The sequence below is a fragment of the Acartia tonsa genome, chromosome 14 (genome assembly GCF_053477335.1).
Source record: "Acartia tonsa isolate MP-2025a chromosome 14, ASM5347733v1, whole genome shotgun sequence".
Lineage (NCBI taxonomy): Eukaryota > Metazoa > Arthropoda > Copepoda > Calanoida > Acartiidae > Acartia > Acartia tonsa.
In genome coordinates this window covers 31,598,979-31,615,236 of record NC_137273.1, presented here as the reverse complement: position 1 = coordinate 31,615,236, position 16,258 = coordinate 31,598,979, and the positions used below count along the sequence as shown (strand labels likewise).

The 16,258-nt window shown below is 40.4% G+C and overlaps 1 protein-coding gene across 1 annotated transcript in view; it reads left to right on the top strand.

Moving 5' to 3' along the window:
* Positions 1–16,243, top strand: part of LOC145305413 (uncharacterized) — a 28,339-nt gene extending 12,096 nt beyond the window's left edge. The window contains exons 5-12 of the mRNA XM_080147031.1: positions 2,650–2,714; positions 3,268–3,331; positions 3,768–3,880; positions 11,128–11,159; positions 11,889–11,985; positions 14,029–14,095; positions 14,759–14,812; positions 16,141–16,243. Coding sequence (XP_080003157.1) covers positions 2,650–2,714; positions 3,268–3,331; positions 3,768–3,880; positions 11,128–11,159; positions 11,889–11,985; positions 14,029–14,095; positions 14,759–14,812; positions 16,141–16,210 — 562 coding nt within the window. The 3' untranslated portion in view covers positions 16,211–16,243. The remainder of the gene's footprint in view (positions 1–2,649; positions 2,715–3,267; positions 3,332–3,767; positions 3,881–11,127; positions 11,160–11,888; positions 11,986–14,028; positions 14,096–14,758; positions 14,813–16,140) is intronic.
* The last annotated feature ends 15 nt before the right edge of the window (positions 16,244–16,258 follow it).

The following is a 16,258-nucleotide window of genomic DNA, read 5'->3' as shown; positions in this document are numbered from 1 at the left end:
CTGATTCAATTGAACATATAATAAATGAGATTGCCGACAAAATCGTTTATTTTAGCCCTTTACAAGACTTTTTTTTGACTATTTTGCTTAAGTTTGATTGACTATTACATTGGCACGCATCTTAAAAGATAATTTAAATGTTTATTATTTTAGATTAAATACTATTTTATTTAATTTTTAAAAAGCATAAAAATAATTTGCGTAGAAGGGCGTCAGGACTATTGACTAGGGTAAATAATACGGCTTAAAGTTTATTTTCTGTACAGAGATCTTTGATTAATTCATGATGATATAAACAACCCGGCGGTTCTGCCTACTTTTTATAATTGCTTCATATTTGAACTCTTGTTACATTATTTTAGGTTGGCAGTTCTTTAATTATTTCTTGTTAAAATCATGAAAATATAAGATAAAAAGCTTAAGATTGAAATTTCAAGGTCAATTTTCATTGTAGAGAGGTCTAGTTTTCACTAAAAGGTCTACATTTGAGCCGGTAACAACTTCAAGGTATGCGCAAATTGATATGGTAAAGATTTAAAAATTCATGTTTTTTTGGGCCAGTCTAATGTCCTTATTCTCTGTAAAAAAGTACATCAATTTTATAACAGGTGTTTTTCATTATCTCTAAAATACGGCCTCTATGATAGGTACATAGTTTCCAAAAATGCTTTATGTGAAAAATGTTGTGCAAGAAAAATTAAAATAACTCTTCTATTATGTATAAAAAATCGTAGAATTTCAATATTAATTTAGGAAAAGGTATAAGAAAAGTACCTTAATGAGTTTTAAAGGTGAAATGCTTTTTAGCTCCTCACAAAAGCATTTGTCATTTTATCACATTTCTTGATTGTGATGCATTTGCAGTAAAAGAATCTTCTTTAATAACGCAGGTTATAGTAAAAAGAAAAAAAAACTCCTTTTTATTTGACAAAAAAATCTCTAAAGACAAAAAAGTTATTGAAGTTTAAATTTTTTTTATTAAAGCATTTAATTACAAATTATGGATAAATTATGAGTTTATATCTTAACCTGTCAATCAAATTAAAGGATTATAGGAATTTTGAAAACCAACCTGAAGGCACAAAATTCTACCAGAAAAAAGCATCATACGCATTTTTGAAATATTTATGCTTTAAAATGCGCCGTTATTTTCAGAGATATTAAAAACACCTATAACAATTTCGATGCATATTTTTATAGAGAATATTGACATATAATTATTTTTTTTGTACTCCTAATGGTTGTTTCCCAAATTTGGAAAACGCAGTTTTTTTTTAAACGCCCTGTATTTGTTGCCTGTATTACTTGAATAAACATGCTAAGATTGAAATTCCTTTTTAAGTTTGATAGATTTCGGGGTCAGATGGACCATCTATACAGTAAGACCCACGAAAAAGTATCTTTTAAGGTTTACAGCCCTTATTTCTTAATGTTTCATAAAAAAATAGCATATATCCTTGTTCTCTGTACATTTCCACACAAGCATCTACAAAAATTATCACCAGAGATTTTTAGAGTTTTAAAAAAGTGACTGAGCAAAAAGTAACTTTTTACATGAAACGACTTTTTAAGCAAAATTAAGGTAGAAATCCTTTTATTTTTGTTACTAGCAGAAACTTTATACAAAAATAAAATAAAAATTTTAGTTAAAAGCATGGATCTACTGCAGTTCATGGTAAAGTATTGTTGGTAACAAATGCTTCCTGTTTCCTGGCAATATTAGAAGATTCCTGGATCTAGCATAACAAGAAATATTTCTGGAGCCACCAATGTTTAACTTTCCTGGTTGCTGGCAATTTATGCATATTCCTGGCCACTGCCATGTTCGAAATATTCCTATCAAAAAGCAATATTTCCCTTTTTAATTCCCATTACCATTTTATTACACTTACCTCACAATTAGAGGTAAGATTCATGCTACTGGAAGTTTTTTTGCACATATTTTTGAGTCTTTTTAGTGTAATGCTATTTTGAAAACTTACTTATTGGGCAAAATTGTTTTAAATTAAAAAACCAAATAAATCTTTATTAATATAGCAGGAAAATTGTTTTTGTTTCATAATCCTAACTTTAATAACAAAACAGTTATAAAGAAAATAAATTACAACATAATGATTTTTTAGTCTGAAAAGACTTAATTAACCCCCTATTAAATGATTGAGATGTCAGAAAAGGAGGCGGAGCAACTGTCATAATTAATCCTTTTCATAAGTAAGGGTAAATAAATAACCTCAAATTTGCAAATAATCAATTCATTCAGTAGTATTTTTTGCCATTAAAAATTCATATTTTTGGTGGAATAAAAAAGAAATAATTAGTTAACTTGTTTTTCTTTGTATATTATTATTCAGTTACCAGAAAAACATAATATAAACATCCAAAAATTATGAGAAACCAAAAAAAATTTTTTTCTCAGTCACTTTTTCAAAACTTTAGCTCTCAAAATTTCCGGCATTAATGGAGGTAAAATTAGAATTTTTATATATGCTTGTGTGGAAATGTACAGAGAACACGGATATATGCTACTTTTAATGATACATTAAGAAATAAGGGCTGTAAACCCTAAAAGATACTTTTTCGTGGGTCTTACTGTATATATTATGGCTATTACACTGAGCTTTGCTTCATTGATGTTAACATCCTTTTCAGTGCAACAAGCGTAGGTACAGATGGAGTTACAAGTGTTTACTGGTTCTGGACAGTTAATCAAAGGAAAGGATTCTTTAATGTCCAATACTAATGTATTTTTGTGATTTATGCTTGCAATCATTTTTTCTGAAATCTTCATATATACAAATTTTATATTTTTCGGAGAATCTCGGATACTGGTTGATAAAAGTTAATTTTCCTTTCAAATAAATATCTTTATTGCTAACCCATAATTCTAATCCTAATTAATCATATTCTGCATAAAATATTTTCCAAGATGGTTTCTAACCTGATTAATATCTGCTAGATTAAAACTGGACTTAAGCCATACTGAAAAATCATTTATTGTATCATATTATATCCAGTTTTAAAATGTACAATCATAATATTCAAACCAGTTTTAATCTTATTATTGTACATTTTTATATTTGTATAAAGCTGGATATAATACGATGCTAGACATAGTTTTTTTCGTATGGATGAGAACTGGTTCCTATCCACCGGATTTTTTATAACCTATTTATCCTTTTTACGCCTGTTGGCCCAGCAGAAATAAGTCAGATTCTAAGCCATGCTAGAGACAATTATGCTAAGAAGTAAGAATCCAGGATTCTAGGATTCCTGCCTCGTGGGATTGTTTCTTTGATAACTGCTATACAACTCTGCAGACAGAACTTACACAGTAAGTCCTATAACAAGTTTATGATAACTTGGATAACCTCTAGTTAGAGAATGTGATGCCATTGGTTGAAACATTTTCAAACAAGATTGGAACATTGTACAGATTTTAGTAATTAGGGCATAAATTTTCCATTTTATTTGCATTATGAGTCACCTATAGATTGTCAAATATCTTAGGATGAATCTTTTCTTCAAGAGTAAATCATTTCTTGTGAAAATTTCTTCCCTCACAAAATATAAAGCCTTTGACAAAACATTTGATTACTAAGTTATTGTTGAATTTTTATGATAACGTAAGCTTTTCAAAAATCATTTCTTGAAAACATTGTGTCATACATAACAAAAATAAACAAAGGTTTTTGTCTGCAGAAAATCCCTATTTAAGTTTAACGAAAAATGGTGTAAAATAGATTATATAATGTCTATTAATAATTCAGAGACTGGACTCAATGTTCTGGAAACAAGACAAGAGGCTCATCAGAAACATTTTTCACCTACCTCTTAAAATTATCCAAATGCTATGCACATTATAATCCAGGAACAAAATTAAGCATAATAAAAACCCTCAGAACCGTAGAATTAACCGAAAAATTATTTGTTAAGATTTTGTAATAAGGTAATAAGTTCAAATCTCAGCCAGACACCACCCCGTCTTAACTAAAGATTTTAGAAATGGTTCCTACTGCTGCTATGTCAGGTCAGCAACATAAATAGTTAAAGTATGGGGATTGCATTTGCACGTAAAAAGGCACAACTCATTACCATGCATAGTTAGGACTTCTCAGTTGAAGGTCGTGCAATCAAAATGTTGGTTTTTCTTTTGACGTTACTTAACCTAATATCCAAGAGTGTTAGAGTGTGGTATCCGCCGAGGATAAATGGCAGACACCGGAGTTCAATTAGATTACGGCAGTGTGACAGACGTGGACACCTTACTATAGAGAAGCTACGCTTCTCTAGCATTCACTAGATAATAATCAACATCTATTTCAGTTGTCACTTTATTGAAGGTTTAAAGGATACTAAAGCTATATACAACAAACAATAACTACATGGATAGGAATAAATAATCATAACATAAAAGCATTATAATACATATACAATAGTCAGTTTGGGCAATAATGATCCCCCATCCCTGGAAAGGGTGGGGGGAATTAAGAATACAGTTAACCATAATAAAACATGACAGATTCAATCATTAATTTTAGGCATAGGGAGGGGGTCGTCAGACCCCTTCCCCAGGACTCGGGGGAGGGCCATTGACCCTCCACCGAACCCCGGTCAGGGGTGCCATAGGCATGGCTCACGGTTACCGAATACCACAACTCTCCCCTCGGAAGGCTGGGAGAGGGTTTCCCTACCAGACTTCCGACAGTGGTTGAGGCCTTCGGTCCGCTCCTTAGGGCTAAGATATATACAAACGATAATGATTCAATGGAATCCTAATGGTGAGTGTTTCTCAGGGTTGGTGGGCTCCCAACGTGGGATAGAAGGCAGAGGCTGGCTTTGGTTGGACACGTTGTTCAGCGCCGGCAGGGGTCAGGTTGGCAGGTGGCACAGTTGTTGCTGGGACAGTCAGCAGTGGGGCATGCTGGTTGTTGTTGGCAGCGGCTGGGGCACTGGCTGCCAAGTTGACCGTCTGGGCAGCGGCCTGCCCTCCCGAGGGGCCGCGGGGTCTGCCAGAGGGCGGTCCTGGCCTACCTGGGCGGTCATGCCCGCTATCGGCTGATTGCATGGACACCATTTCCTCGGCTGCTTCCCGGCCGATGGGGATGGCATCCCAGTCTACTGAAAAGTCCCAGGACTTGGCATGGGTGAGCCTGGCTCTAGCCAGGGCCTTCCTATACAAAGTTGGATGGTACAGGAACACTTGTGACATCGCATTCATGGCTGCTCGGACACCTCCTTGTGCTGCTGCCAGGGAAATGATGGTTAGGTCCCCCAGCAGTTTGAGGATCAACAACAGCAAGCACAGTATGGCTGCGCCATCTCCCCACTCGTGAATAGCTTGTCTGAATCCAGCCCAGACATCCAGGGCGGCCTCTCCTTCCTCCGCCAGTCGGTCGATGTTGTAGGACACTATCCCATGGTCTCCTGTGGCCGAACAGCTGCCTTGCTGAACGCAGGAGCCATAGGACAGGCCGGTCAGCATGGCGCTCTTATATGCTGGGAACGCCAGCAGTTGCTGCCAGTCGTTCAACTCAGCCTGCGAATACAAGCCCCCTGAACTGAAGTCATCCAAGGGCTCTGTCAGCAACTGCTTAGGCGTATCCAGCGGGGGTGGCCTCTTCTTAGGAGCGGGGGTTAACTCTATCCAGCCTTCCTCCGCGTGCACAGTCAGGGGGTATGTGGAGGAGCAGGGAATCTTGGTGGCGTGGCCGCTATACACTCGTGTCACGGCGTCTACAAATCCTGTGGGCTCTACTGGCACTTTGTCCCAACACTCCTTGTGTTCGCGGACAACATATTTGTTGCGTTGGCAGGTCAGCTTCCAGCAGTTGGCCGCTACTTCTTCTGCTGCTGTGCTCTTCATGCGTGTCTCCAGGGTAAACCCAATATAACCTGCATGTATCTGGGCCTGTAGGGGGACGTCAACATCCCTGGCCGACACTCTGGGTAGCGCAGCCGCGGCTGGGTCAGCTGCCACGAACAATGCTGGATGGTTGGTGGCATGGGCCTCGAAGTCGCAGTTCACTATCGAGGTGGGGTTGGTCATGTTGATGAAAAACTGGGCTTGATGGTCAACCAGGTATGCATCCATCACTAGACTAGGCTGGAGGCTGCGGATCAGCCTCAAGGGGCAATCTCTCCCCAGGTGGTCCCACACGTAGGTTGCTTCCCCAGTGATGCAAGACAGCTCAGAATGGGGACACTCCAGGGTCAGGTGGTCAGATTGGGACTCCACCCGTCCATCCTCTACTACGTAGGTCTCTTCCTTGACCAGCAGCCGTCGCTCCTGGAGCACTAATTCATTGCGGTACAGCTGGCCCTCGAAGTGGACGTCCTCCCCTTCACAACCCACCCCCTCGGGGCTGTTGACGAGGGCGCCCACCATATCGAGGGTGAAGAACAGGGGATGGTTCAGCTGGAACGTCAGTGGCTGGGTCTTGCCTGGCAGCGTGTAGACTCGGTTCCTGGCCAGGTCTCGGCACGTTTCTGGATCTATCTTGGTTGGCCTCATGAGGGTGGGGACCAAGGTCACTTTGAGGTGACCCCATACCCCACACCTGAATGTCCACTGGGACACGGTGAGCTGACAACTGTATCCGGTTGTTTCCCTCACCTTGACTTGCTGCAGGACGTGTACTTCATGGCTCAGGGGCACCTCCTGGTGTAGGGGCTCCGTGTTGCACATCTTTTCTTTATTGTAGGCTGTGACGTGGGTGGGGTTGGCACAGTCCCATCCCACCAGGACGTAGCTGGTTGTAGGCCACACGGCTGCTAGCAGGAGGCCCCACAGGACCATCCACCAGTGGGAGAAGCTTCCAGGCAGCCATCTACCTCGTACACGCGGTTGGGGATCTTCAGCTCGGGTCACGGCTGCTTCTTGTGGCTGGACACGGCTGGGCTGCTCCTGGCTAGATACAAGTTTCCATTGAGCGTTATCTTTGTGTGGCCGGGGCACCCCGATACCCTCCCCAATGACAGACTGGCAAGCGACTGGCACTTGCCTGGGTGTCGGCTCCCCTAGCCCCAAGTGGTCCCTTCCCTTGTCCAAGGCATGCCCAGTGGCATGGGGCTGAAGTGCATGTGGCACAGGCTCGCCCTTACTCACGTCCCTCCCCTGCCTTAGGAACTCAGGTGCATGTGGCACAGGCAAGTCCTTATTTTCCCAAATTTCAATCTCCCCAGCCTCTGGTGCAGGGGGCACAGGCAAGGCTGGGGTTTTACAATGGCTTGGATACAACACATTTATCAAATTTAACTTATCCTGGTGCTGGGCAGCTGGGTTCCTTCGGCTGGCAGGGGGCTCTGGATGGCATGTAGCTGGGCTCTCCCTGCAGGCTGGTGGCGCTGGCTGGCTGGGGGTGACGGGTGTCACCCCTTCCTCTGGGACTGCTGGCTTGTTCCAGGACCCAGGTCTCTCGGTGGCGGCGACGGTTGTCGCCCCAGGCACCAGGTTGGAGGCTGGCTCGTTCCAGGATCCAGGTATCTCGGTGGCGGCGACGGTTGTCGCCCCAGGCACCAGGTGGGAGGCGCTGGATAGCACCCCCCCATCATCACAGGTGGCGGCGCCGGGTGGCGCCCCATACATCGATGCTGATGCGCTGGCTAGCGCCTCCTGCCTCTCTCGTTCAGCGGCCGCCAGGGCCTCCCCGTACACCGTCTCAGTGACGCTGGGTAGCGCCCCTCCACTCTTGCTGGGTAGGCTCAGTCGGGCAGGTTCCATCATGTTGAGGCTAAAAGGCTGGGGCCTCAGAACTTCTGGCTCGGCGATGTTGTTGGGTTGCACCAGCTCCGGCCCCAGGTGGTTGAGGCTGAAGCCCAGGCCAACCCGGTTGGGTTCAGCCGCGCCGCCCAGTACGTTGATCCTAGCTGGGACGGTCCCAAACTGCGGCATCCCATCGGCTCGGTCCGCAGCTTTGGGGGCGGCTGCTTGCTGCCGTGGTGCTGGGGGCGCGCTCCCTTCCATGTGGGCCACTCTGCTGGGCTTCCCTGGAGGGGCACCCTTATCGGCGGTGCGCCTGCGGCTGGCTACCTGGGCCCAGTCAGCTCTGCAATCGGCCGCCGTGTGACCGTCATAGTGGCAACGCTCGCACTTGGCAGAACGGTCACGGCGGGGCTGGGCGCGTCTCTCCTCTAGGCTAACTTCCACAGGCGTCGGGCAGTCTCGAGCTCGGTGGCCTCTCCCCTGGCAGCGGAAGCAGCGACCTGGAACCTTGTCATCTGGAGCGACCTTCCCCATCTGGTGGAGACCCGGAGCCAAGGCGCCAATCTCCATTGGCTCCGACTGGGGCAACTGGATGCTGGCAGATCCAGTCAGCCCGTCGGTAGAGTCCACTAGGCACACACCTTCCTTCAGCTGCTTGGTAATCATGGTGACGGTAAACATGGCCTTACGAGTGTACTCAGGTACACTCGTAATCTCATGTCCCATCATGACGCGTTTCACATTAGCGTTACGAATGCCACGATTTAATTCGTCCACCAACAACTCGAGATCCTCATGGCTGTAGGCGTCCCTATACAAGGCACACTTAGTTGATATGTATGCTTGTATAGGTTCTGTCGAGTGTTGCTTGTAATCCCTAAACGCTTGTTTAAGCGTTTGGGATTCAAAAGCAGGACGAAATAGCATTTCACACTCAGCCTTGACCTGTTCGTAGGTCAAGGCTTGGCCTGCCTCGCTAAACAGATAGGACGCCATTTCCGCCGCTTGCCCTACCAGTGACAGTAAAAGGGCGTTGCGGCGGTTGAGGGAGTCATGGGGTGGCACGCGGTAAGCCGCCCATGACATCTCGAGTCTGCGGATATGTGAACTCCAGGATTGCTTGGGCGGTCCTCTATACTCCGGCAGGTTACTCAGCATCAGCTTGCGGTACTCGGCTGGAGCCGGCTGAGGGTCATCCTGGAGCCATCCTGGGGCTTGGTCGCCTCCTGGTGCTTGCGGCTGTTCCATCGGGTCAACGGTTCAACGGCGGGACACAAAGTTATACAGTAATAAAATGAATGGTTTGTCACTTGAGGCTTTCTAGCCTAACAGCCAACACTGTTTTTATCACTAGGTTGGTAGTTTAGTTACAAAGATATAACTTAGCTGTACTTATCACTAGTTGGATTCTGAGGTTGTAGAGTAGGCTGGTAGGGGTAGATAGATGTTGAGGGTCTGAACTGCTGTCAGGGACTGATTTGGTTTTCCTTTATCACACTATAGATAGGAGGAGGGAGCTTGTAATTCCTTATTTTCTAAAAATACCCCTGTTAGATGCTATGGAGTAGCTCCGCTCCGGTGTGTGTGTGTGGGCGTGAAATCTCCTGTCCTTGCAACGCGCTTACGCACCGTCAAATCCGCGCACACAGGTAAAACGCGCACTTATCCCTCAACTCGCTCTCTCATTGGTCCGCTTTGTCCGTTGAATTTTATGATATTTCCGCACTCCGTTGCACTACCCGTGAATGGCGCTCTGTGTTCCCGGTCACTAGCTCCACACCGTGGACAGACTTAGTCTAGTGTGGGTAGGAGGGGGGAAGCGCGTGAGGGGACGGGGGTAAATCCGTCCGTTCCCCCTGTGAGGAAGGGGGGGAGTGCTGTGGGTTTGAGGTAACTGTGTGATGAGGTAATGGTGCCTTTTCTCCTTAATCCTAGGCTTATCTATTATATCACCTTGATTGTATTTCCTTCAGTGGAGAGTGGGCTCCTCCCTTTCCTCTGGAATAAGGGGTGTATTGTTGTTGTGCTGTAGGCTTGAGGTGATTAGATTGTGTATCAGGGTCTTTGTTATGTTACATCTAGCTTCTATTTTTGTCCTTATCACAATTACATAACAGATTTGTTTACCAACCCTGTTCTATTTTTAGTTGTTATCACAATACACAATAAATCCAAGCCTGTTCTATTTTTAGTTTTATCACAACACAACAATTTGTTTGCCAATCTTTGCTCATAAATCTATTGTTTAGCCATCACACCAGGGTGGTAATCCCTGCAATGTGATATAATATCTGTTTTTTCTAGATGGGTGGCTGCGTTGTAGCCTCTCAGGATACTTAGAGTTGACGTAGTTTGCTCTGTTTTGGTGCACTACACTCGTATGTTGGCTCGCAGCTCGCAGCTATGTGGCGTGTTTCAGCCTATCGGCGGCAGGGAATGTCCCGTCCTGCTAGCGCCGCTGATCCAAATCCGGCTGATGGCGGCAGGGAATGTCCCGTCCTGCTAGCGCCACTGGTTCGGATCCTGCTATCTCTTGCAGTAAAGTTGGCCTATTTTCAGCCGTTTACACTTATTTGGCTTGTTTCAGCCGGTCCGCAGCCCTTTGAGCGCTCAATTCTCCGTTAGATGTCGGCGCTTCTCGCGGTTCTTCGTCAAGTTTCGCTGTCTCGCTTCCACAACTGCCGGATGCAGAGTTAGACTTTGCTGTCCAGGGTGGGTAATTCAGGTTGCTTGTGTCAGTTTTGCCAGTTTCACTGCTGGGAGTACCTTAGCCTCAGATGCGCGTCTGCTCTACACTTGTGGTTCGCCGTAATCTCACACAGCTGTCACCAAAAGTTGTGGTATCCGCCGAGGATAAATGGCAGACACCGGAGTTCAATTAGATTACAGCAGTGTGACAGACGTGGACACCTTACTATAGAGAAGCTACGCTTCTCTAGCATTCACTAGATAATAATCAACATCTATTTCAGTTGTCACTTTATTGAAGGTTTAAAGGATACTAAAGCTATATACAACAAACAATAACTACATGGATAGGAATAAATAATCATAACATAAAAGCATTATAATACATATACAATAGTCAGTTTGGGCAATAATGATCCCCCATCCCTGGAAAGGGTGGGGGGAATTAAGAATACAGTTAACCATAATAAAACATGACAGATTCAATCATTAATTTTAGGCATAGGGAGGGGGTCGTCAGACCCCTTCCCCAGGACTCGGGGGAGGGCCATTGACCCTCCACCGAACCCCGGTCAGGGGTGCCATAGGCATGGCTCACGGTTGCCGAATACCACAAGAGTATCGCATCTCATTACAAGCAGATGATGCTCTGGATTCTCTAGATGATCACTTAAATATAAAGAGAATCCTGCCCTTATGAGTTAGGGTAATGTAGTTATGTTTAACTTAAATTTTAGTTTTTTACACATATATTTCTTCTACAACTCAGGTTAGTGCTAATGGCTATTATTTATTCGTTGATTCAAATTAGCAGAGTCTAAACTATTCAACAAATAATGTAATAAGCAGACAGGTAATTTTGCTTATCATAATTAGAAATGATAATTGCAACACATCTAAGGGGGAGGGGTGTTTATTATCTTCAAACTTTAAAACACCTAAACTCCCTGGATTTTTTAAAAATACATATTATTACCTCCTCAAATATTTAAAGTCCCACAACATAAAACAAGCTTGTACGCCCTTGCTTAACCACTTTAACATATTAGGTTAAAAATTTAAATTTAAATAACATATAGTTTGGTTAGAGATGTTAGATATCATAGGATTGACTATTGACTCTAGGGGCGTGGTGAAGCTTTGGGTACAAGTCCTCTCCATGTCACCTTTGAACATACCCTGCATTTAAAATTGCAATGTAACATGCTCAACCACCTAGGGCATCAACACCCATCAGACAACCAACCCTTTGATTGCACGACCTTTGTCTAAGAAGTCCCAACTGTGCATGGTATTGAGTTTCGCCTGTTTTGGGCTCAGGCATTTTCCCACCTCTAACTATTCATGTCACGCATGTGACATAGCAGCAGTAGGAACCAATTTTAACGTCTTTAGTTATGATGCAGTGTTGTACTGAAATTTTACCTTCCCGATGATGAGCACATGCCATAACGGGTAATATCATAGGATAAATGTTTATGTTAGTCCTTTATCCTAGTGGTATGATCATGTTCCTACAAATGCGACAAGATTGCTCGTTTCCTATGCCATCGAATACCTGATTTTGAACCAACGAGGCGAGGCATCGTACTCAGGCAAGTTTTTTAGCACAGCCAGGCATTGTTCTTTGGCAAGTTATTAAGCACATTCAAGCATTGTACTAATGGAAGCTATTAATCACATTCAAGCATTGTACTAATGGAAGCTATTAATCACATTCAAGCATTGTACTAATGGAAGCTATTAATCAATTTCAAGTATTGTACTATTGCAAGCTATTAATCACAGTTAAGCATCGTGCTCAGGCAAGTTATTAAGCACAGCCAGGTATCCTACTCAGGCAAGTTACTAATTACAGTAAGTTGTTGGGCTTATTCAAGCATCATACTCAGGCAAGCATGGTACTCATATGAGTTATTAAGCACAGTCAAACATTGTACTAAGGCAAATTAATAAAGGGCGAATATAGGTTGAATATGATATGGGCTCAAAATTTAGGTGCAATTTTATACTTTTAGAATTTCTATGCCAAATTTAAAAATTAAAAAAAAATCCTTGAGCAGATATTACAATTTTAGTGTTTATCTCAACATGTAATGGGTGAGACAGCAACAAAATTTTCTTTTTTATCCTATTTAGGACTTTTTTGACCTGTTTTCTTATCTTCAATTGATTATCATATTGGCATGCATCTTTTAAGCACATTTAAATGATTATTTTTTTTAATTATCAACTATTTAATCAATTTTAAAATAGCGTAAATAATTAAGATGTCATAGTTTGCCTCTCATATTTCCAGGGATAAATATAAGGTTCTAATTTTATTTTCTCTACAAATATCTTTGATTTAGAAGTTATTTTTCTCTTGGTATATCTACCCTAATGTAGTAGGTTTATAAGTATTCATGATGCAACTTTGAGTAAAAAAATTAATATTTTAATTTTAAAATATTTTTTTTTTAATTAGTGGTTCAGTCCTCACTTATTCAATGTACTTTTTCAAAATTATGTTATGAAAAATTTATTTAATCAAAAGTAAAAGTTGCAGCAATCCATGCTGATATGATATAAAATTTCTCCTGTAAAGGTTTTTTTATATAAAAATCATAAACTTTTTCTATTGCTGTACCAGGGAATATTGTTAAGTAAGAAAATGTACAAATGTCAAATCCTTTCCTCTTCTTTATGACTATGATTGAACAAAAGCTTTATAATTCAACCACACTGGTTACGCAAAATGATGTCATTATATTGACTAATTAAATCAGTTTTTGGCTATAAACAGACTTATACAGTTAAATATGTCAATGTCTTTTAATTATTATAATCTATATAATGGCACGCTTGAAATAAGCTCATATCATATCAAACCTATATTTGCCCTTCAAGCACTTAGCACAATCAAGCATTGTACTTAGGTAAGTTGTTGGGCACATTAAGCATCATACTCAGGCAAGCATTGTACTCATATGAGTTATTTAGCACAGTCAAACATTGTACTCAGGTAAGATATTAAGCACAGTCAAACATTGTACTCAGGTAAGATATTAAGCACAGTCAAACATTGTACTCAGGTAAGATATTAAGCACAGTCAAACATTGTACTCAGGTAAGATATTAAGCACAGTCAAATATTGAGACATGATGGCTCTGTCTAGTTGGCGATGTTTGACAGGTATTTCTTTCTGATTACAAATTGCTAGGATTCGATTGTGTTAGAAACGTAGTACAGGTGTCTATAGAAAGGTATTGACATGCCAAATCAAAAACTTTCAGCATTATGTACTTTTTAGTACTAGAAATGAGTATTACAAAAATAACATGAATAGGGTAATTATATCACATGAAAAATTGTTGTCAAAAAAGTTAAAAATCAATATGCATTAAATGAACATACAGACATTCTAGTAATGATTATGGAGTCGTTACACTTAATATATAAGACCTAACTATTACAGGAATCACTAGCCTAGTTTAAAATCAATCAGAAAATTATAACATATCTAAATTAATAATAAGAGCTATCCGTTATGGACAGACAACCAACACTAATTATAGATAAGCTTTGCTTCACCAAAAAAATCATACTGTAAATGATACATTATTGTTAAAAATATGTAAAACTTTATTATGATTAGGAACTTATTTAAATTCTGACACTGGAAAGAGAAGAAAGCGCCAAACAAATGAAGATCTTAATAACAGGTGAGGCTGCTATCCATCACACTAATGTCAAGTCCAACAACCCAGGATAACCCAGGGGGGCTAAATCTCTACTTTTCTGTCCAAACAACTGGATATTAGGTTAAGTAACACCAATCAGCTCTTTGATTGCAAAACCTTTGTCTGAAAGGCCTAGCTGTGCATAGTAATGTATTGCGCCTGTATTGGGCCAAGGCATTCTCCATACTGTGACATTTAATTTAACGCACCTGACATAGCAACAGTATTAAATATTTTTAAGATCTTTAGTTATGTCGCAGTTTTAAGCAAAGACTTTTATATCTTTAATGAGTGGCAGCAGTACGTGTTGAGCCATGGTTGTGGGTAAAATAACTTACTTTCATATCTGGCGATTATATATTACCACCCACACAGACAAAGTATGCCAGCAAACCTGGAAGGGTCATGCAGGTACAAAGCAGAAGAGCTGATGTGACTTTTGATCTAATCTTTACAATTTATATAAAATTGCATCTAGGCCACAAACAATTGAAAAAAACGTATTTTTTACCACTTTTTGGTAAGTATCACATAGGCCCTAAAGGGATAGAACTTAAAGGGGGGGGGTGCAGATTGTTTATTGGCCAAGAAATGGGTTTGGTTTAAAGGACCAAATTTAACTAAAATATTTTTTTTTTTGTTTAGAGAAAAGCTTTTTGTTTCAAACAGTAGAGAGATAGATCAATCTGTAGTTGCAAGGTAATTTTTAATTTGTTTTGGCTGAAAGTTTAATTGGCAGTTTAACTTAAAGTGCCTAGTTGAGCTTAGAAACAATCCTATACCCTTATTTTGAAATAAAATGAAAATAAAAGATTCAGTGATCTTAGGACATCCAAGCTTTTTATTTGGGGGGAGTATAAAATTTAAAAGGGGGGGAGGGTGATAAAATAACGCTTGAAGTAGAGTTGAATTTAAATGGGGGGGGGGAAGTGTCTGCCACGCTAGGGAAAATACCATTTAAAGGAAGCCTGCATGAAATACAAAGCCACAAGTAGACCTAATACCCCAAATTCACATTGAAGACTTCAGCTTCAATAACAAAAAAGTTCTTGGCATTTCGAAATGACATTTTATGTTCAATAATTTTGAAAGATTTCCATTGCTTATAATATAAATTACAATATGAAATTACCTCGCCCAGACACAAAATTATAACCTTATCTTCATCAGGAACTTAATTTGCTGGTAACTAATTATGTTTTTACAATAAAAACACCACATATAAAGTCAAAATCTCTGAAAACATTTTGGTTTAATTTGCGTTTGTAAGCGTAAAATCATAACACAAATAAATAAAACTAATGCAAGCTCAGCTTTGATTGGTTGTTTTGCCAATTCAGACTTCTGATTGGCTAGAAATACTACAGTACAATCAGTTAAACTTAATATTTTTTAATGATTTTGACTCTAAAAATGAGTATTGTTATTGTAATATATAATTAGTTACTGGCAGCCTATATTTATGACAAAAATAAGCTTATAATTTTCTATCTAGGCTAGATAGTTTAATTTTTAAAAAATTTACATGAGCAATGAAAATCTTTCAAAATTTTCATAGTACATAAAATGTCATTTTTAAATCCCTACAACTTTTCTGTTATTAAAACTGAAGGCTTCAAATTTGGGGTATTGGGTCTACTTGTGGCAGTCTTTCAGCAGTTAGATCGATGTATTTCTTGCAGGCTTCCTTTAATTGTTAGCTATTGCTATATTGGGTAAATCATATTTCTTTGAAGCATAAATGGAAGGGTAACTTTTCAGTATTTGCCAAATATGAATAAAAGAAATCGAGAATAACAAAAGCTGTAAATTGCACCTATTATTGCAGCTTTCTGCTGATAGTAATATGAAAAACTATGTATATGATTAATTTTAGTTGTATTATGATTTTTATGTTATTATTTGTTATATTTATCATAAAATTTTTGAGTGCCAGTTAGAATATAATTAATAATTTGGCAATTCTTATTGAACTTTTTATCATTTTCATTAATGATATGTAAAACCTTAAAATTTTAAATTTCCAGCATTCCAGAAAATATTGCAACAAGATTCCAAGGTGGTAGTCCACAAATTCCGAATAAAGGCAAGTTTTGAGTAGCAAAACTACTCTATGATTCACTGTGTCAGTCTGTCTATCCATAA